The 18689-nt window shown below is 35.7% G+C and overlaps 1 protein-coding gene across 3 annotated transcripts in view; it reads left to right on the top strand.

Moving 5' to 3' along the window:
- SLC30A7 (solute carrier family 30 member 7) overlaps positions 1–18689 on the top strand; it is a 106341-nt gene that overhangs the window by 2649 nt on the left and 85003 nt on the right. For all 3 annotated transcript variants that reach the window (XM_033197805.1, XM_033197804.1, XM_033197802.1), the window contains exons 3-6: positions 8594–8707; positions 13132–13219; positions 14180–14306; positions 15745–15888. In XM_033197805.1, coding sequence (XP_033053696.1) covers positions 8594–8707; positions 13132–13219; positions 14180–14306; positions 15745–15888 — 473 coding nt within the window. The remainder of the gene's footprint in view (positions 1–8593; positions 8708–13131; positions 13220–14179; positions 14307–15744; positions 15889–18689) is intronic.

Below are 18689 nucleotides of genomic sequence, written 5' to 3'. Positions count from 1 at the left end.
TTTTCAATTCCTTGATTAAATTTCTTCCAAAACTCATTTTTCCTGTAGAGGACTAAAACATGAATAAAACACTCACTTCACAAATAAAGGTTCATAGAAACAGTTGATCTAATTTTAACAAATGTTAAATTGTTCTGGTTCTTTTTCAGAGCCTTCATTTTAAAGGAAGAACTTACAGTTGATTTATATTTTTGGTGATGAGTAGGTATCTTCAGTGGAAGAATAGGTAATTGTTGTATATTTTTCCCCCTCAATAAATATCTGCTACCTTTCACCTTCCCACTAGAATGTAAACTGTGTCAACGTAGGGATCTTTTCTATCTTATGTAGGCACTTCAGTACATAGAACATAGTGGATGCTTAATACATATTTGCTAAATGAAAGAATGAGGGAATGATTAATGTATGGAATTACATTACCTATACTAAAAATGGTAACTACCCCTGTTAAGGAAAAACAGCAATGAGAAAACATTACATTACATTCTGTCACTCTTAGAAATTGGGAGGAATAGGCCGGGCGCGGTGGCTCAAGCCTGTAATCCCAGCACTTTGGGAGGCCGAGATGGGCGGATCACGAGGTCAGGAGATTGAGACCATCCTGGCTAACCCAGTGAATCCCCATCTCTACTAAAAAAATACAAAAAACTAGCTGGGCGAGGTGGCCGGCGCCTGTAGTCCCAGCTACTCGGGAGGCTGAAGCAGGAGAATGGCGTAAACCCGGGAGGTGGAGCTTGCAGTGAGCTGAGATCTGGCCACTGCACTCCAGCCTGGGCAACAGAGCGAGACTCTGTCTCAAAAAAAAAAAAAAAAAGAAAAGAAAGAAATTGGGAGGAATATGGTAGAAATTCTGTATGTGATTTTTTGCTTCCTTCTAGTATTTTATTTTTCATTTACTAATTTATTGTTGAGTGACTAATCTCAAGGTAACATAGTGTAAGAATGTGGTTTTGTATCATCTAGGGTTAAGTTTGTTTTAAGTTACAGAAAAACTCTGCACATCTGTAATCTCAGATACATGGGAGGCTGAGACACCAACATCGCCTGAACCTGGGAGGCAGAGGTTGCAGTGAGCCGAGATTGTGCCACTGCCCCGCAGCCTGGGTAACAGAGTAATACTCTGTCTCAAAACAAAACAAAAACCTAAATTAATGGTTGCTTAAGCAAGATAAAACTTCGTTTCCAAGATGGGTAGTGTTTGAGCCATCCCTGGCAGCATAATGTCTGGAATGCAGAGAAGAAGAGGTAAAAGGTGTGCACGTTGTTTTTTTTTTTTTTTTTTTTTTTTTTTTTTTTTTTTTAGATTTATCTGGATGCTAATACACGATGCTTTCACTAAAACTTTATCACATGGTCATGCCTAGTTGCAAATGTATTCTTTATTCTACTCAACCATGTATTCTGTGGAAAGTCCGGGATTTTTTACTAAGGAAGAAAGGGAATATGTAGATAGTGTAGGTTCTGGAAGTGGGACTTGAGAGAGAGAGAGACAAACTAACGTATCATCTTCTGTAGGTGGAAAATTGAGGCCTAGAGTTTTTTACTTTGCAAGTGAGCAGCAGAGCCTACAGCACCTATTATCTAAGTTTGATGTCCAAAAAAATCACACTTGTTTTCTAGTATCTCAATGTAGTTTCTGTGTTTTTATGTTCTTACATTTTTACTTCGTTATTAACAGATTTAATTTCAGTAGTGTTTCTTACCGAAGCTCTTGCAACCATTTTTCCCTTAGACATAGAAGACACTCAGGTAACTCTGAAGGTTAATGTCTTTGTGTTAACAAAGTAAATATTTGTTGAAAAAATGTTTAAGACAATACCAGACATTGTTTTGGTTCTACTTCAATATAATATTTCACAGCAGATGTTTGTGAAGTAATTCCTTAGTGAAGAAAAATAGTTCTGTCAATCACATGTTTTTCTATTAAAATTTTCATATATTTTAGTCTTTTAAAATCAACTTTTTCCTTCTCAAAAGGCAGCATTACTTACCAGCTTATGGTGATGCCTTTTGCTTTCCTATAATTTTATTTTCCACCTTAAAAATATAGATAAGTATTCCATTTTGCTTAGACTTGTTTTTTAAAGTAAGGGACTATGTAATGCAATGTGGTGGAGTTGTTGGTTATTTTACTGTAACTCATTTAGTTTACTGGCTTTGCTCATGTCAGGATTCTAAGAATTTTCTAATTTCCTGATAATACATTAATAGTTAATGTTTTTCCATGACTTTGACTTTCCACATCATGGAAACTACCTGGTAAGGGATTTCTGAATTAGGATCATTCCTTATTTTCAATTTTGAACACATGTTTAACAAACAATAGAAATATACTGTTAGCTTAGTTACCAATAGACCTTTTAAACCATTTTTTATCATTGGCTGTTTTAAACATACATACAATTGGAGAGTTTAATGGACCTCATGTACCCATCACCCAGCCTTAACATTTATCAATACATGGTCTATCTTATTTCATCTGTTGTCCCTGTCCCGCTATTGGAGTGTTTTAAAGCAGATACAAGATGTAATTTCTTCTATAACTATTTCATTATGCTTCTCTAAAAGATAAAATCAAACCCCTCTTTAACATAACAGAAAACCATTATCACCTATGAAAGTTAATGACTCATTAATATCCAGCTAGTGAGTATTCAGGAGTCCCTCATTATCTCATAAATGCTTTTTATGTTTGGTTTTACAGATTAGAAATCAAACAAGATCCATACATAGTATTTAGCTCATATGTCTCTTAAGTAGCTCTTAATTTATAGGTTCTCTTTCTCGCTTTCTTTGTTTTTGCCTCCAATACACCCTAAATAAAGTTCTTTTCAAATATTTTTTTTGCCATATATTCTATTGACATTTGTGCTGTTTTTGCTTCTGTATTCATGTATTGAGGTTTCTCCTTTATACACGAAGCTGTTTTCTTTTTCTTTTTTTTAAGGCGGAGTCTTACTGTGTTGCCCAGGCTGGAGTGCACTGGCGCGATCTTGGATCACTGCAGCCTCCGCCCCCTGAGTTTAAGCAATCCTCCTGCCTCAGCCTCCGAAGTAGCTGGGAGTACAGGTGTGCGCCACCACTCCTGGCTAATTTTTTTATTTTTAGTAGATAGGGAGTTTTGCTGTGTTGGCCAGGCTGGTCTCAAACTCCTGACCTCAGGTGATCCACCCACCTTAGCCTCCCAAAGTGCTGGGATTACAGGCATGAGCCACTGTGCCTGGTCGGTTTTCCATGTTAAAATGTCTTTAGAAGGTAGTCGTTTTAAAAAGTTTGCAAATACATTTTAGAGAAACTAGCAGTGTTTGAAGAGGAGTCTACAAGTACATGGATTTTCACAACCAGCTTACTTTATCATGGTCTACTTTGGTGTTTCAGTCATATAACCTTAGGTATTCTCTGTGCTACCTTTATTTTTTAAGGAAATTTATACCATATAGTTTAAATGTAATTCATAATCAGAAACATTTTCTAAGATTGAATATGAACAGTAAAATTGACATCCCTCATAAGCAGTATTTTTACATGTGATAGGTGAGCAGAGAACTAAAAGTAGACTGTTTTTCCCATGAGTTTGTGTATTTGCAGGTAGGTAATTTTTAAATCATGGTATCAGGTTTAAGGGAAGAGATCTCATATTGCAGTGTTTTAAAAGAACATAATGTTCTTCCATCTCAGAAGAGGAAGTAGTTTTTCAGGTAGTCACAATTTATTAAGTACTAAAAATAATATTTTAGTGCTAATTAAGTTTACTTACAATTTAAATAAAATTTCATTTTGATGAATATTAAAATTGCCGTGCTATATCCACACCTCTTTAAAAGAAACTTGACTGCTATTGTATGCAAAAGAAATTTACTTTTTTTTGCATTACGGCAATGTTTGGTGTATGTTGGATGCATAGAAAATAAATTTGTTAAAAAAAAGGAGTGTGTATTAGTTTGCTAGGCTGGTCTAACAAAACACCACAAACTAGGTGGCTTAAACCACAGAAATTTATTGTCTCACAATTCTGGAGATTAGAAGTCTGAGATCAAAGTATCATCAGGGTTGATTTCTAATGAGGACTCTGAAGAAAAATCTGTTCCACGATCTTCTGTAGCTTCAGTTGGTTTGCTGGTGATCTTGGACAGTCTTTGGTTTGTAGGAGCATCACCTAATCTCTTCCTTATCTTCGCATGGTGATCTATGTGTCTTCTTCCAAATTTCTCTTTTTTATAAGGACACTGGATGAGGGCTCACCTTAATGACCTAATATTAACTAATTATATCTGCATCGAGCCTGTGACTAATAAGGTCACATTCACAGGTACTAGAGGTTAGGACTTCAACATATGAATTTGGGGGCAGGAACACACTTCAACCCATGACAGTGTTTTACTGAATATATAGTGAAATAGATAGTAAAATATAGGTCAATAAATCGGTAAATGTTTGCTTTTATTTATTTAGAATGAATGCCCTGCCTTTTAAAACTGATTACAGTCATTTCAAATAAAAGCTGTATATACTAATAAAGCACTTCCATTAAGAAATAAAAACATTAAGAAACCATACCTAGGGAGGAAAAACTAAACCTATTAAATATGTAGTCTAGTTTAGCTCCCAAAATTGACTTTTAAATGTAGTTATAAAATTCCATAAAGTGAACACAATTCTATCATTTTATCAGAGTAGAAAGATAGTTTTCTGAAACCGTATTTTAACAGTATTTTGCCATATTAGTCTTTTCATGGAAAAGATTTCAGAAAACAAAATCATAGACAATGTCTTTATTAGTGGTTTTATCACAGTATAGAGAAATTCTTCACATGAGTCTTTCATACTTCAAAATAAAGTTAAATCATTATTTTCCATGTTACATAGATGTTGTGGTTCAAGTGTGTAATTTTCGGTAATCTATCCAAGGGCAGATCTTAAAATATTAAATCTAAGAGAATTACATGAATAACATGCCCCTTACCTTGTTCTCATGTATCAGTTTTATTATTCTGCTTTTCCTTTTATTCACCAATTCTCATTCTGCTTTGAGTTAGATGTCAGATGAAATGGTTAAAGTACTGTCTGCGCTTAAACTTACTAATATATCTATTTTAGTGGAATAAATAAGGTTCATGATAAAAGTTTAAGACGATTTCTAAAATCTTTTGTAGTGATTTGGCAGAGGTTTATAAATTATTGTGCTTTTTCTTGTTGGTAAATAAAGTCCTTTGACTTAGTTTCTAATTATATAATTATTCCAAATTATGAGAAAAATTTAAAACCATGCTTTTTCTGTATGTGTGAAGAATGTTTTTGACTTTTAGTTTGTAGCACTTCCAACTGATGAAAGCTCTAGCATCTAGCCAAATATTAAGAGGTATGGGTTGTGCTTGGGAACACCAGGTATTGTAAGCATTAATAATAGTTAATAATAATCAATGTAATTTATTAATAATTAGTAACAGGAATATTAGTGTTGTTTTAATGTGGCAAGCATTGTGGTAAATGTTTCACATATATGAACTCAATTATTATAACAATTATGTCACTTTTATACTATTACTCTGTTTAAGTGCTAAATCGAGGCACAAAGAAGTTAAGCAACTTACTGGTCACAGAACTAGTAAATATGGAGCTGGGATTTGAACCCAGGTACTCTGACTTCAGAAGCTTGTTTTTAAAGACTGAACTGATGATTGCTTTCAGAAAATTTTTATTGACTTCAAGTTCACGGATTTCTTTCCTCAGCTGTGTCCAGTCTGTGATAAGACAATTGGAAGAATTCGTTATTGCTGATAACTTGTTTTTTGTTTCTAGCATTTCCATTTGATTATTTTTTATATTTCCCACTTCTTTACCAAATTTCCCATTGGTTCATATATTTTATCCACTTTTTCCATCGATCCTTTAGCATATTAATTACAGTTTATGATAGCTCCAGTATCTGGGTCAATATCTTGGTCTGGTTCTGTTAACTGCTTTCTCCATAGTGACTTCTTTTTTTTTTTTTTGGCTCTTTTTGTGTGTCTTGAAATTTTTTATCAAATATTAGACATTATGAGTAAAAAACAGTAGATACTGGCGTAATAGTATTTATGATCGGAAATAGGTATGCCTTGTCTGTTAGACCACCAGTTAGACTTTGTGCTTTTAGTAGTCCCTGTATGGTGCCTATGCCATAGAAGCTCTTTTCTTTTCTTTTTTTTTTTTTTTTTTTTTTTGAGGCGGAGTCTCGCTCTGTCGCCCAGGCTGGAGTGCAGTGGCGCAATCTCGGCTCACTGCAAGCTCCGCCTCCCGGGTTCACGCCATTCTCCTGCCTCAGCCTCCCAAGTAGCTGGGACTACAGGCGCCCGCCACCTCGCCCGGCTAGTTTTTTTGTATTTTTAGTAGAGACGGGGTTTCACCATGTTAGCCAGGATGGTCTCGGTCTCCTGACCTCGTGATCCGCCCGTCTCGGCCTCCCAAAGTGCTGGGATTACAGGCTTGAGCCACCGCGCCCGGCCAGAAGCTCTTTTCTTTATGCTCTTACCCCTACCCAAGCTATAGACTGCTCTTCCTTGTTCCTCAGTACCCAGTTTATGGTGAAGGCAGAGGGGTATTTGTTGACTTTGACCCAAAACCTCTGTCTTTGGTAGATTCTGTAAGCCTAAACCTCAGGAGTATGATTTTTGTCAACATTTTTACTCCTCCTGTGAAGCCAAACTCTACTCTGTGTATGTGTATGGTCCTGGATGGAAACAACTTTCCTGCTCCATCCCCAGTGGTAGCAGAACGTCTGCTTTGTGTTGGTAGAGGATTTCCTGCCCTTCTTTTGGTGGCTTTTCTTAGTAGGTGCTTTAGTATGTATAATATTAATCTTTAAATTATCACAAATAATATGTCATTTCATGTATCTGATAAGAACCTTATTTAATACACTTTGATTTTTTTATTCCATTCTGTGTACTATTATTGTCATACCTTAGGTTGTTGACAGCATTTTGTTTTTTGGTCTTTCAATACTTTAAAGATGTTGCTCCATTGCATTCTGGCTTGAATAGTTTCTGAAGAAAAACATGCTATAAATTGTATTTTTATTTTTTTTAATTTAATTTTTCTCTTTTTTCCCCTCTGGTTTTCTAAGATTTTTTTCTTTCTCTTTGGTGTTTAGTGATTTGTGAAGTGTTTAGGGTTTTTTTCCTTGCTTGGGATTCATTAAGCTTCTTGGATCTGTGATTTATTTTCTTTTATGAATTTCAGAAAACTCTCAAACATTTTCTTTTTAAATGCTTTTCCTTTCTTTTTTTCTTTTCAGTTCCCGAGACTCTAAATACATATATTTTAGTATGCTCAATATTTCCAGACTAGTTTGGGAAAGTTTGTATGTTTGTTTTCACTCCCTTTTCTCTTTGTGTTGCACTTTGTATAACTTCTTTTGACCTAACTGATTCTTTCTGTGTCCAGTCTGCTCAGAAGCCCATGACTATTATTACTCCATATTGTAATTTTACAAAAAATTATCATTTCCATTATATTATTTTATAGTTTTTATCTGCGGAAATTCTTCATTTGTTAATGAATTTTCTCTGATTTTATACCGCATCCTTTGACATATTAATTGTATTTGTTTTAAAGTCCTATCTAATAGTTCCAACATCTGGGCCGTTTCTGGTTCTGTTGACTGTTGTAACTCTTAACAATGAGTCTCTTTTTTTTTTCTTGATTTTGTCATTGAGTGCTGGACATTGTTTAAAAGAATAATAGAGACTGTATATGTCTGGAAATAGGCACACCTATTTTTCTGCCTGGCCATTAATATGGGAGTTTTGAAACTATCTGGTCAATAGTTGAACTGGGTTTGAGCTGGGTTTTGTGTTTTGTTGTTGCTGATTTCAACAAATCACAGCCTTTAAATTTTTCAGTGGTTCCTAGTACTTTGTGATTTGTATTGCATTTGGAGTACTGGAGGATTTTTTCTGGATTCTTGCTCCACTCTCAGCTTTTAGCAAGTTCTGCACATATCTCTTTGTGCTCTCACTGGTAGTTTACCATTCCCTATACTTTATTCAAGGCTTGGTGGGGAGGGTAGGACTCGGTTCTCTTGTTGTATCCCTAGTCAGGCAAACCTGTGCACCTGAGTGTCAGGATAAGTATTAATGATCCTGCAGCTCTCCCTGTCTCTCAGCCTGTCCCCACTGTCCTCAGCCTGGTATCAAAAGGGAGGAGCAGGATACTCAACAATAGCAGACCTTTGCGTTGTAAGATCCTGGGTGCAAGTAGGTATCAGCCTCGTCCCAGTAGTAGATGGCTTTTTTTTCCTACCACTCTTTCAGTGGCAGCTGACCTTTGCAAGTGACCAAGGGGTGGTCACATTCCTACCCCTCACTCAGCAGCAGATGGTTTTGTTTCTGCCTCTCTCACAGCAGCTGGGCTTTTCCTTGTGCAGGAGGTATGAGGGTTTACTTTTTACAAATTTGAAACTTATCCTCAATAGCTATCTATATAGCATATTTAAATTGTTGTTTTAGATGGTTAATTCCTGATGAACAAAAGCTGAATCTTAGACTTTCAGAGGAGGATGCCTCCTATTTGGTTTTTATTGTAATTTGTCAATGTGTTTGTTCTTTTCCAGCTTAGGCTTGATTTCCGACTCTTTTCACATGTTTTTCGATAGCACTGCCATTTTGGCTGGACTGGCAGCTTCTGTTATTTCAAAATGGAGAGATAATGATGCTTTCTCTTACGGGTAAGACTTTAAGAAAAAAATCCTTTTTATTGAAGTATAAGATATACACAAAAAAACACTAATCTTAAGCTCAGTGACTTGTTAAAAATTGAACACAACACACGTGTAACTTTTGAATCTTTGAAGTCCCCACTCAGGCGTCTTTGACAGGTTCCTACTTCCCCAATGGTAACCGCTTTCATAACTTCATGGATGAGTTTTTAAACAGTAGGTAATTAGAATCTACAGTAATTTGTTGAGATTGCTACCATATAGAGGAATTTCTCAACTTTTTTCTGAAGAAGAAAGTTTTAATATATGAAAATAGGCATTTTTTTTTGCTTTTGCTTTTTTTTAATGGGTACTTTGCTGTTGATTTATTTAAAATCATTTTCTAATATGGTTTTATATTATCCTCTTTAGCTCTGCTTTTATGTAACCGTTCTTATATGCTTGCTGATTTGGACAATTAATCAAATATTTGTAGAGTATCTTTATGCTGAAGGGACTACATTGGATCATCATAGAGGCATAATTTGATTTCCGCCACCTCTGATTGGAGGAAGCAATGGATTTTTTCATTCTTTGATTACACTAAGTGTTTCCTTTTTTGAGTTCATAGACTCTTTTGCAATATAACTGTGTATGCGTGTAAGCAGAGCTCAGGATGCGCACTCTGTCTCTTTCTCTTCCCCACCCTTTTGTCTTTCCTATTCCTTCTCTCTTCTTTCTTACTCATTCTTCCCCTCTGTCCTTTTCCTCCTCTTCTCTTCCTTTCCCCTGCGAGTGCTCTTTTACATTCTCTTCCTTCTTCATCTGTCTCTCATATTTTCTTTCTCTCACTCTTGTTCCCGTCCTCATCCTCTTACCTCTCTTATCTTCTCCTGAACTCCCTTTTCCTTCTCTTGTTCTTTGCCTCTTGTACTTGGGCTTGTGCTCATGATCTTTTTTTCTCTCTTCCTTCTTCTGTCCCCCTATACCTTTCCTGTCTTACTCTTTCTTTTCTTCTGCTCTTTTCCTCTACCTTTTAACCCTTTATCTCTTAGGCTCTGTCTCTACTCCTCCTCTTCTGTTAACTTCTTTAACTCTGTTTCTTTTTTGTCTCCTTTTCCAAGTCTCTCTTTCCTTCCTTCACTGATTCCCCTTCCCTGAGCCCTCCCTTTCCTGTGCAGTTTCTCTCACTCTCTCTCTGTCCTTTTTACATCCATCTTCTTACATGCACTCTCTTAGTCCTCTTGTTATGTTTTTTACTTTTGGTCCTTCACTACTCCCTCTTTCTCCCTGGCTTTGCTTCTTTCCTTTAGCAAGCACACACTGTTTCTTTCACATATTCTTGTTCCTGTTCTCTTTAGATATTTATTGAGAGTTCATATGAGTCAAATACTTTTCTAGTTCTAATGATGTAAAAATGATCTAATGATGTAAAGACATGCCTCCTGCCTTGCAGTAACTTGTCTCTTGGGGAAACAGTTTAGTAAAAATATAATAATAGCTTTATATTGTGACAATGGCTAAAAAGGAGATGTGAAGTTCTGTGGCAGAACTTGCTGATTTTAGTTATAACCAAGGGATATGGTTATTTGTTTAATTAGAAAAAGTGAGCCAAAAAATACTAATTGTGCATTTTATAATATAGAGCAGTAGATCCTGTGTATCTATAAATTCAAACAGCTTGACAGCTCAGATAAGAACACTTTTTATGGCATGATATTGGTGATTTGCAAATAATTTAAACAGTGGTTACTAAAAGATTCTTAAGTATATTTTATATTATTAAAGAAAGATTGTATCCAAAGTTATAATTTTTGTTGGAAAATTAGTAATCTATATTATATATCAGAAATCTAATTAGAATAGCTTATTCAACACTCTTTCTGAATAAACAGTAGCTGACTATTAAAAATTCTCAGTTCTTTAATGCTTAGAGTTTCTTTTGTTTTCAATTTAGAATGTATTGTCTCCTGCTCTAAAATGGTTTTTAGGAATAGCTTTGAATACCTTCAGTACCATAGCAGATTTTAATATTCAGCTTTAGCTAGTTGATATAAGAGAATAATATTCTTTCCACTTTTAATTTAATCCTGTCCTCTTCTTCTGTGTGTGTTTGTGTGTATGTGTGTGCGTATGTGTATGTTGTGTGTGTTTTCTTTTGGGAAAGATTAAAGAATAAAAGCTGGTACAATATTTAACACTATGAATAATTGGTATAGTAATAAGTAGCATCATTTGTAAACTACTGGTGGCAGTATATCAAAATGACACTGATTAATTCATGTTAAGCATGGAGTTGAATTCTCATAAAACCCTCCCAATTCAGGATAACCGCAGTAGCGGACTGACTCTGCAATAGAAGAGTTGGGGAATATGAGAGCAAGCAAGGACTCTTTTTTTTTTTTTTTTTTTTTTTGAGACGGAGTCTCGCTGTGTGGCCCAGGCTGGAGTGCAGTGGTGGGATCTCAGCTCACTGCAAGCTCCGCCCCCCGGGTTTACGCCATTCTCCTGCCTCAGCCTCCCAAGTAGCTGGGACTACAGGCGCCCGCCACCTCGCCCGGCTAGTTTTTTGTATTTTTTAGTAGAGACGGGGTTTCACCGTATTAGCCAGGATGGTCTCGATCTCCTGACCTCGTGATCCGCCTGTCTCGGCCTCCCAAAGTGCTGGGATTACAGGCTTGAGCCACCGCGCCCGGCCGCAAGGACTCTTAAGTATTTCTTTAAATAAAAGTCATCTTTGTGTCTTGCCACACTCTTGTTTTTTAAAGAGCAAAGCCAGCATAAAAGTAATATACATCCAGTAGGTAGATAGATACGTACATACGTGCGTATATCCATATGTACCTATACTTAAATCTTTTCTATTTTTCTTCCAGGCTCAAGAATCTAAACACTAACCATACTTAATTAGGCAACAGCACATTCATGAATTACATGTTCTCATTCTAAGACCTTCTCAATCTGTTAAGTAAACACAGTTATTTGTAAAGGCAAGTGTGTTTAGTTTTCATGCATTTTTGTTTTGAACCTACAACCAAGTTTAACAAATATATCTTAAACTCAAGCTAATTAAATCACTCCAACAGTTTATCTGAACTTAGGGAGCACACCTACTAAGCTAGGAATTAGAAACAAAAAGGTGCCTGAAAAACATTCTTGCCTTTGATCTTGAAATCTGGTAGAACTCAAGCACAAAAGACTTTCAGTCAAGCATTAGTTATGGGACTACAAAGGTAGATTAAAAGAAAATACCTTTTACTTTTGGATAGTAACCCTGCTGATTTATTACATAAATTCCTAAGTGTAGGTTATGGAATGCTGGCTGCAAATTATTTGAATTTAATGAACTTTTCTCCAGAAAAAAAAAAAAAAAAGTTTTGACAAGTAATATGTTATTTGAATGTGTTAGAAGATAGAAATATGCATTATTTCTGGGATAGAAATACATGCTATGTTGGAATGCACTTGACAGGACAAACTCCAACATAACTTAATAGAGTACATTTTCAGGAATTCTCTTTAAAAATATTTTTATAGTAAAAATTGTATTACCTAGAAGTTAAAATAGAAACCTAGGAAAAGCATGAGTTTTGATGCTCTCATTATATTGTTTAAGGACCAAAGTGGTTAACTGCTGTTAGCATCCTTTGAATGATGTTTGAACATGTAAAAATGCTAAGTTAAAGTGGTTCCTGATTACTTTAACTAAGCCAAATATACCATATGGAAAAATAAAATCTTTCCCCAATGCTTCACACAGGTAGGAAGCAGAAAGCTTCAGAACTCCATGGAACAAAAGACAGGTATTTTAAAAATAGTTTAATTAGAATTATGTGAAGCTAAAATTGGTTCTAAAAATAGGTAATTGAAAGTTTATGCTAAATTTATTAATCTTAGAAAAAGTGTTAGAAATATAAATCTCAAGTTGTCTCTGGGATAAATCAGAAATAATTTTATTTTCCTTCAGATCAAAGCTCTACTTTCCAAAGATTTGAAAGCTAAAAGGTACAAAGCAGAAAGCATAAGGAGTTCTTAGAAAAAGAGAAATTAATAAGTTTAAAAAACCCCTTTTACCAGACCCTTTGTTTTACTTTTTATCTGTTAATCCTTCTTTGTTTGTCCACTTGTCTGGTTCTGTTTTTCCTTCTCCAGTAACAACTTGAGATTTAAATTTCTGTGAAAAGTCTTTCTAAAACTACTTACTCTTAAGAAGATCTTTTGATTGGCTTGTAAAAATCTGTGTTTTGTGGCATTCTGCTTTTAAACAATTCATAATAATTCATTTCCTCATTTCTACTGTACATAAAATAAAATGCACTGTACTATAAACACTAGGACTTTGCTAACCACTTATAACCATATAATATGGTTTGGAATCTCTGAATGTATGTAATTTTATGATTTAATTTTTAAGAAATGACAAGAATTAAGTTATTGACTTTGTTCCTCTTTAGGTACGTTAGAGCGGAAGTTCTGGCTGGCTTTGTCAATGGCCTATTTTTGATCTTCACTGCTTTTTTTATTTTCTCAGAAGGAGTTGAGGTATAGTAGATAATGATTAAAGTCAATAAATTACATTTCTGTAATGAAAATGTTCATTAATTAAAGATATATAGCAGAGCTTTTTCCGACTATTATTAAATATCGTGAACAATCTTGGATTAGATATTGTGTGCGTACAAGAGGAACTTGCAAAATAGTTGGAAAATTAAATATATATGAATCTTCTTGGAATTGAAAACAATTAAATGATAATGCTTTACAAGTTATGGATGAAGTGTTAACACTATGAAATGTAGAGGTACAATCTGGATAGTGAGGCCAATAGGGAAGTATTTCTAAAGAAATTACAACCTGAGAGTTTTGCCAGTGAATCTTTAACATTTGGTGTATTTTTTTTAAAAAGGAAGAAAATGTAAAGATTAGTGAACTTAAATGAAAGACAGTATTTTTTTTTTTTTTTTTGAAAACAGTGAATCTCACTCTGTTGCCCAGGCTGGAGTGTAGTGGCACCATCTTGGCTTACTGCAACCTCCGCCTCCTGGGTCTAAGCGATTCTCCTGCCTCAGCCTCCCGAGTAGGTTGGATTACAGGCACCCACCACCATGCCCAGCTAATTTTTTTTTTTTTTTAGTAGAGATGGGGTTTCACCATGTTGGTCAGGTTGGTCTTGAACTCCTGACCTCAGGTGATCTGCCTGCCTCAGCCTCCCAAAGTGCTGGGATTACAGGCGTGAGCCATGAAAGGCAGCATTTTAAGATACCAAATAAGAACAAGTTTTGGACGAAATATTTATGCTTTTAAACATTTATATTTATTGTAAAATAGTAATTGTTACTTTTTCTACAGTATGTGAGCACTGGTTTTATTTCTATGAACTATTTGGGGAGGTTTTTTTAGTGCTTTTAATTCCAAAAATAACTGAAAGTGTTTAATATTGTCTTATGATTTTGTTAGTTGATCAATCGGAAATAATATCAATGCCATTTGTTTGTTTTCTAGAGAGCATTAGCCCCTCCGGATGTCCACCATGAGAGACTGCTACTTGTTTCCATTCTTGGGTTTGTGGTAAACCTAATAGGAATATTTGTTTTCAAACATGGAGGTCATGGACATTCTCATGGCTCTGGTATGATGGTTAGAACGCTTTGTTTCTTCATTTTCTACTAGGTTTCTGTCATAATTATTTACTTGAGAGAATTGTTAATTTAAGTTAAACTATATTGATTTCTGATAACAAAAGTAATATGTCAACAGACTATATGAATATCTTCCTGAAATATCCCTTTCACTTCTTTATGCCCCTCCATCTCAGTGCCTTCTCAGAGCTGTGCTTGTTATCATGGATCCCACCAGACCGCAGTAACTTATCTTTTTAGTGTGATATCATTTATATAAGATGAACAAATATCGGAAAACCACAAAACAAATCTACTTGTCAAAAAGTTTTGTGTGGGCTGGGCACAGTGGCTTACACCTATAATCCCAGCACTTTGGGAGGCCAAGGCAGGTGGATCACTTGAATCCAGGAGTTTGAGACCAGCCTGGGCGATATGGCAAGACCCCATCTCTACAGAAAAATACAAAATTAGCCAGGCATGCTAGGCGACAGAGCGAGACTCTGTCTTTAAAAAAAAAAAAAAAAAAAACCAGGCATGGTGGCACATGCCTGTAGTCTTAGCCACTCAGGAGGTTGAGATGGGAGAGTCGCTTGAGCCCAGGAGGCGGAGGTTGCAGTGAGCCGAGATCGTGCCACTGCACTGCAACCTGACTGACAGAGCAAGACTCTGTCTAAAAAAAAAAAAGAGTGTGTGTTTATGAAATGTACTATGTAAATATGTCTTGGAGATCCTGATAGTCATGATTTTTTCATATGGTGCAGTGCTGGATTTAATTTACTGGTATTTAGAATTTTTGTGAAAGTGATAAAAGACTTGGATAGCATCCACTCTTTTTCTGTCCTTTAGAATAGCTTGTATAAGATGCTTCTTGGTGGTTTAGTTGTTTTTAGGTATGCTGTGGAGAGAGGATTCTGCATTCTTTTGCATTTAGCTTTTTCTACCTGCTTTAATGTAATTTTACTGATTCTTTACCAAATGCAGCAACTTTCTTGTGTCTGCCTTAATGTGAGCATTTGCATATGTCTTGTTAATCTTTGTTAGTGTATGTAAGAGTACTTTGAAAACTTTAGGCCATGAATTTTGTCTTTGTTGTTTACTGCCTCATCTCCAGTGCCTAGAATGATTCCTATAATATAAAATGTTACAAATAAATATTTCTCAAATGAATGAATAACATTATCTGACCTCTTTGGATATATCTGTATACTTCCAGTCAGTACTTATTTTCATTTCCAGGAATGTCTGTTACTTTCCTCTATGCTTTCATTACCGTATGGTACTCCGTAGCAGGAACTTAGGATCATTTTAATAAATCTGTAACACTTTTTACAAGTAAATGTTTATTGAATTGATCTGAGTTTAGAGCTTATTCTTTGTCCTAGTGTCAGTATAATTGTAACCATTTATATATTTTTACATACCTTCTCCTAACACTTTGTCTTCTAGGCCATGGACACAGTCATTCCCTCTTTAATGGTGCTCTAGATCAGGCACATGGCCATGTCGATCACTGCCATAGCCATGAAGTGAAACATGGTGCTGCACATAGCCATGATCATGCTCACGGACATGGACACTTTCATTCTCATGGTGAGTACAGCCTAAAGACAAATGGACAGCCTCCAAATAAACAAGAGTTTTGTGGATTACTTTTCCTAGTTGAAATAGTTTATTAAAAAGATACTCAATCAACTTCTTTTCTAATGAATCAGTCTAAATGGCTCCCAGGGCTAGTTTATTTTTTGTATAGTGTGAAATTAACTCAGTATAAGGCAGTGGATGCTAGCTTTTTTCCAGGGGGTTATCATAATACAGTGCCACTCTCTTATGTATTTATTTTTAATTTTTGTGCGTACATAGTTGGTATATATATTTATGGGTTACATGAGACATTTTGGTACAGGCATGTAATACATAGTAATCACATAAGGGTAAATGGGGTTTCCATCCCCTCAACCATTTATCATGTGTTAAAATCAATCCAATTATACTCTTAGTTATTTTAAAATGTGCAGTGAAATTGCAGTTTGACAATAGTCACTCTGTTCTAGCAAATACTAGGTCTTATTCATTCAGCTATTTTTTTTTGTACTCATTAACCATCCCCCCTTCCCTCCCCACCAAATGCCACTATTTTAAATGAGTGTTAGTGAATGAGGAGCAATTGCATTTTAGGAAATGAAAATCATAATGTTTTAAGCATCATGAGGCCTTTTGTGCTATATTGGCTTATAAAAATATGGTAGAGGTTTTCAGTTTTTCACATTTGTATTATAATTTTTGATGTCTGTCACCTGATGTTTACTTCTATATATTTTTTTAGAAATCTTTGGATGCTTACTTTTATAGCATTAGGTACTAACTTATGAGGTGTTTATCAACTTAATATTTTATTTTGAATTATATTTTACATAGTTTATAAAGTGTAGCTTCATAGAACCTCCCTGGGTGACACAATTTGATTACTCTCAATAGAGTGTATACTTAGGTATTATCTTGTATTGGCCGGGCACGGTGGCTCACACCTGTAATCCCACTACTTTGGGAGGCCAAGGCAGGTGGATCACCTGAGGTCCAGAGTTTGAGACACGCCTGACAACGTGCAGAAACCCCGTCTCTACCAAAAATACAAAATTAGCCGGGTGTGGTGGCACACGCCTGTAATCCCAGCTACTCCAGAGGCTGAGGCAGGAGAATGGTTTGAACTCGGGAGGCAGAGGTTACTGTGAGCCGAGATCGCTCCATTGCACTCCAGCCTGGGCAACAAGAGCGAAACTCCGTCTCAAAAAAAAAAAAAAAAAAATTATCTTGTATTTGCAACATAGACAGAATCCTAAAGCTTTAGAATTGAAAATATGAAAGGGACCTTGGAGAGTGAGCCTTCTAAGCCCTTCATTTTTCAGTCTTTGAAATTTTTCCATGAGGCAAGAAAATAGCTTGAATCCAGGAGGTGGAGGTTGCAGTGAGCTGAGATCATGCTACTGCACTCCAGCCTGGACAACAGAGCTGACTCTGTCTAAAAAAAAAAAAAAAATTCTAACTACTCTATTGAGATATGATTGACATTGACATATGGAAAGAGATAAATATTTAATGTATACAACTTGATGAGTTTGAGGTAAGTAGGCACCCATGAAACCATCACCATGATTTCCCCAATAAACATATCCATTCCCACTGAAAGCTTCCTCCTACTCTCAATTCTCTTCCCTTCCTTTCCCTTCCCTTTCTTTCTCTCCTTCCTTCCTTCCTTCCTTCCTTCCTTCCTCCTTTTTCCTTTTCCCTTTCCCTTTTCCTTTCCTTTCTCTTTCTTTCTCTTTCTCTTTCTTTCTCTCTCTCTCTCTCTCTTTCCCTCCCTCCCTCCCTCCCTCCCTCCCTCCCTTCCTTCCTTCCTTCCTTCCTTCCTTTCACTTTTGCAGTAAGAGCACTTAACATAAGATCTACACTCTTGGCAGATTTTTAAGTCTACAATACAGTATTAGCTATGGGCACTATGCCATACAAATCCCTGGGACCTATTTATTTTGCACAACTGAAGCATTGTACCCTTTGACTAAGATTTCCCCATTTCCAACTTCCTCCAGCCACCGGCAACCACTGTTCTATTCTCTATTTCTATGAGTTTGACTGTTTTAGATTCCTCATAAAAGTGATATAAATGTAGTACTTGCCCTTCTGTGTCTGGCTTATTTCACTTAGCATAATGTCCTTCAGGATCACTCATATGTCAGAATTAGAAGGATTTCTTTCTTTAAGAAAGAAATGATATTGAATGATATTCCGTTGTATGTATATACCACATTGCTTTATCCATTCATCTGTTGATGGACATTTAGGTTGCTTCCATGGCTTGGCTATTGTGAATAATGCTGTAGTGAATATGGAAGTGCAGATATTTCTTTGAGATCTTGATTTCAGTTCTCATGGATATATACCCAGTTTGCTGATCATACGGTAGTTCCATTATTGTTTTTTTGAGGACCCTCCATACTGTTTTCCACGGTATCTGCACCAGTTTACATTGCCACTAGTAAAAGAAAAGGAAACAAGGGTTTCCTTTTCTCCACAGCTTTGCCCTCACTTACTGTCTTTTGGTTTTTTGGTAATAGCCATCCTAACAGGTATGATATGATACCTTATTGTGATTCTGATTTGCATTTCCCTGATGATTAGTGATGTTGAGCCTGTTGACCATTTGTATGTTTTCTCTGGAGAAATGTCTATTTGAGTCCTTTGGCCATTTATTATTTTTTTTATTTTTTTAATAATTTTTTTTATTTTTAATTTTTGTGGGTACTTAGTAAATGTACATTCTTATGATTTATTTATTTATTTATTTTTGAGACAGAGTCTCACTCTGTCTCCCAGGCTGGAGTTCAGTGGTGCGATCT

The sequence above is a fragment of the Trachypithecus francoisi genome, unplaced genomic scaffold (genome assembly GCF_009764315.1).
Source record: "Trachypithecus francoisi isolate TF-2019V2 unplaced genomic scaffold, Tfra_2.0 Lachesis_group5, whole genome shotgun sequence".
NCBI lineage: Eukaryota > Metazoa > Chordata > Mammalia > Primates > Cercopithecidae > Trachypithecus > Trachypithecus francoisi.
Note: the sequence above shows the minus strand (reverse complement) of the source record. Positions and strands in the feature narration are given on the sequence as shown.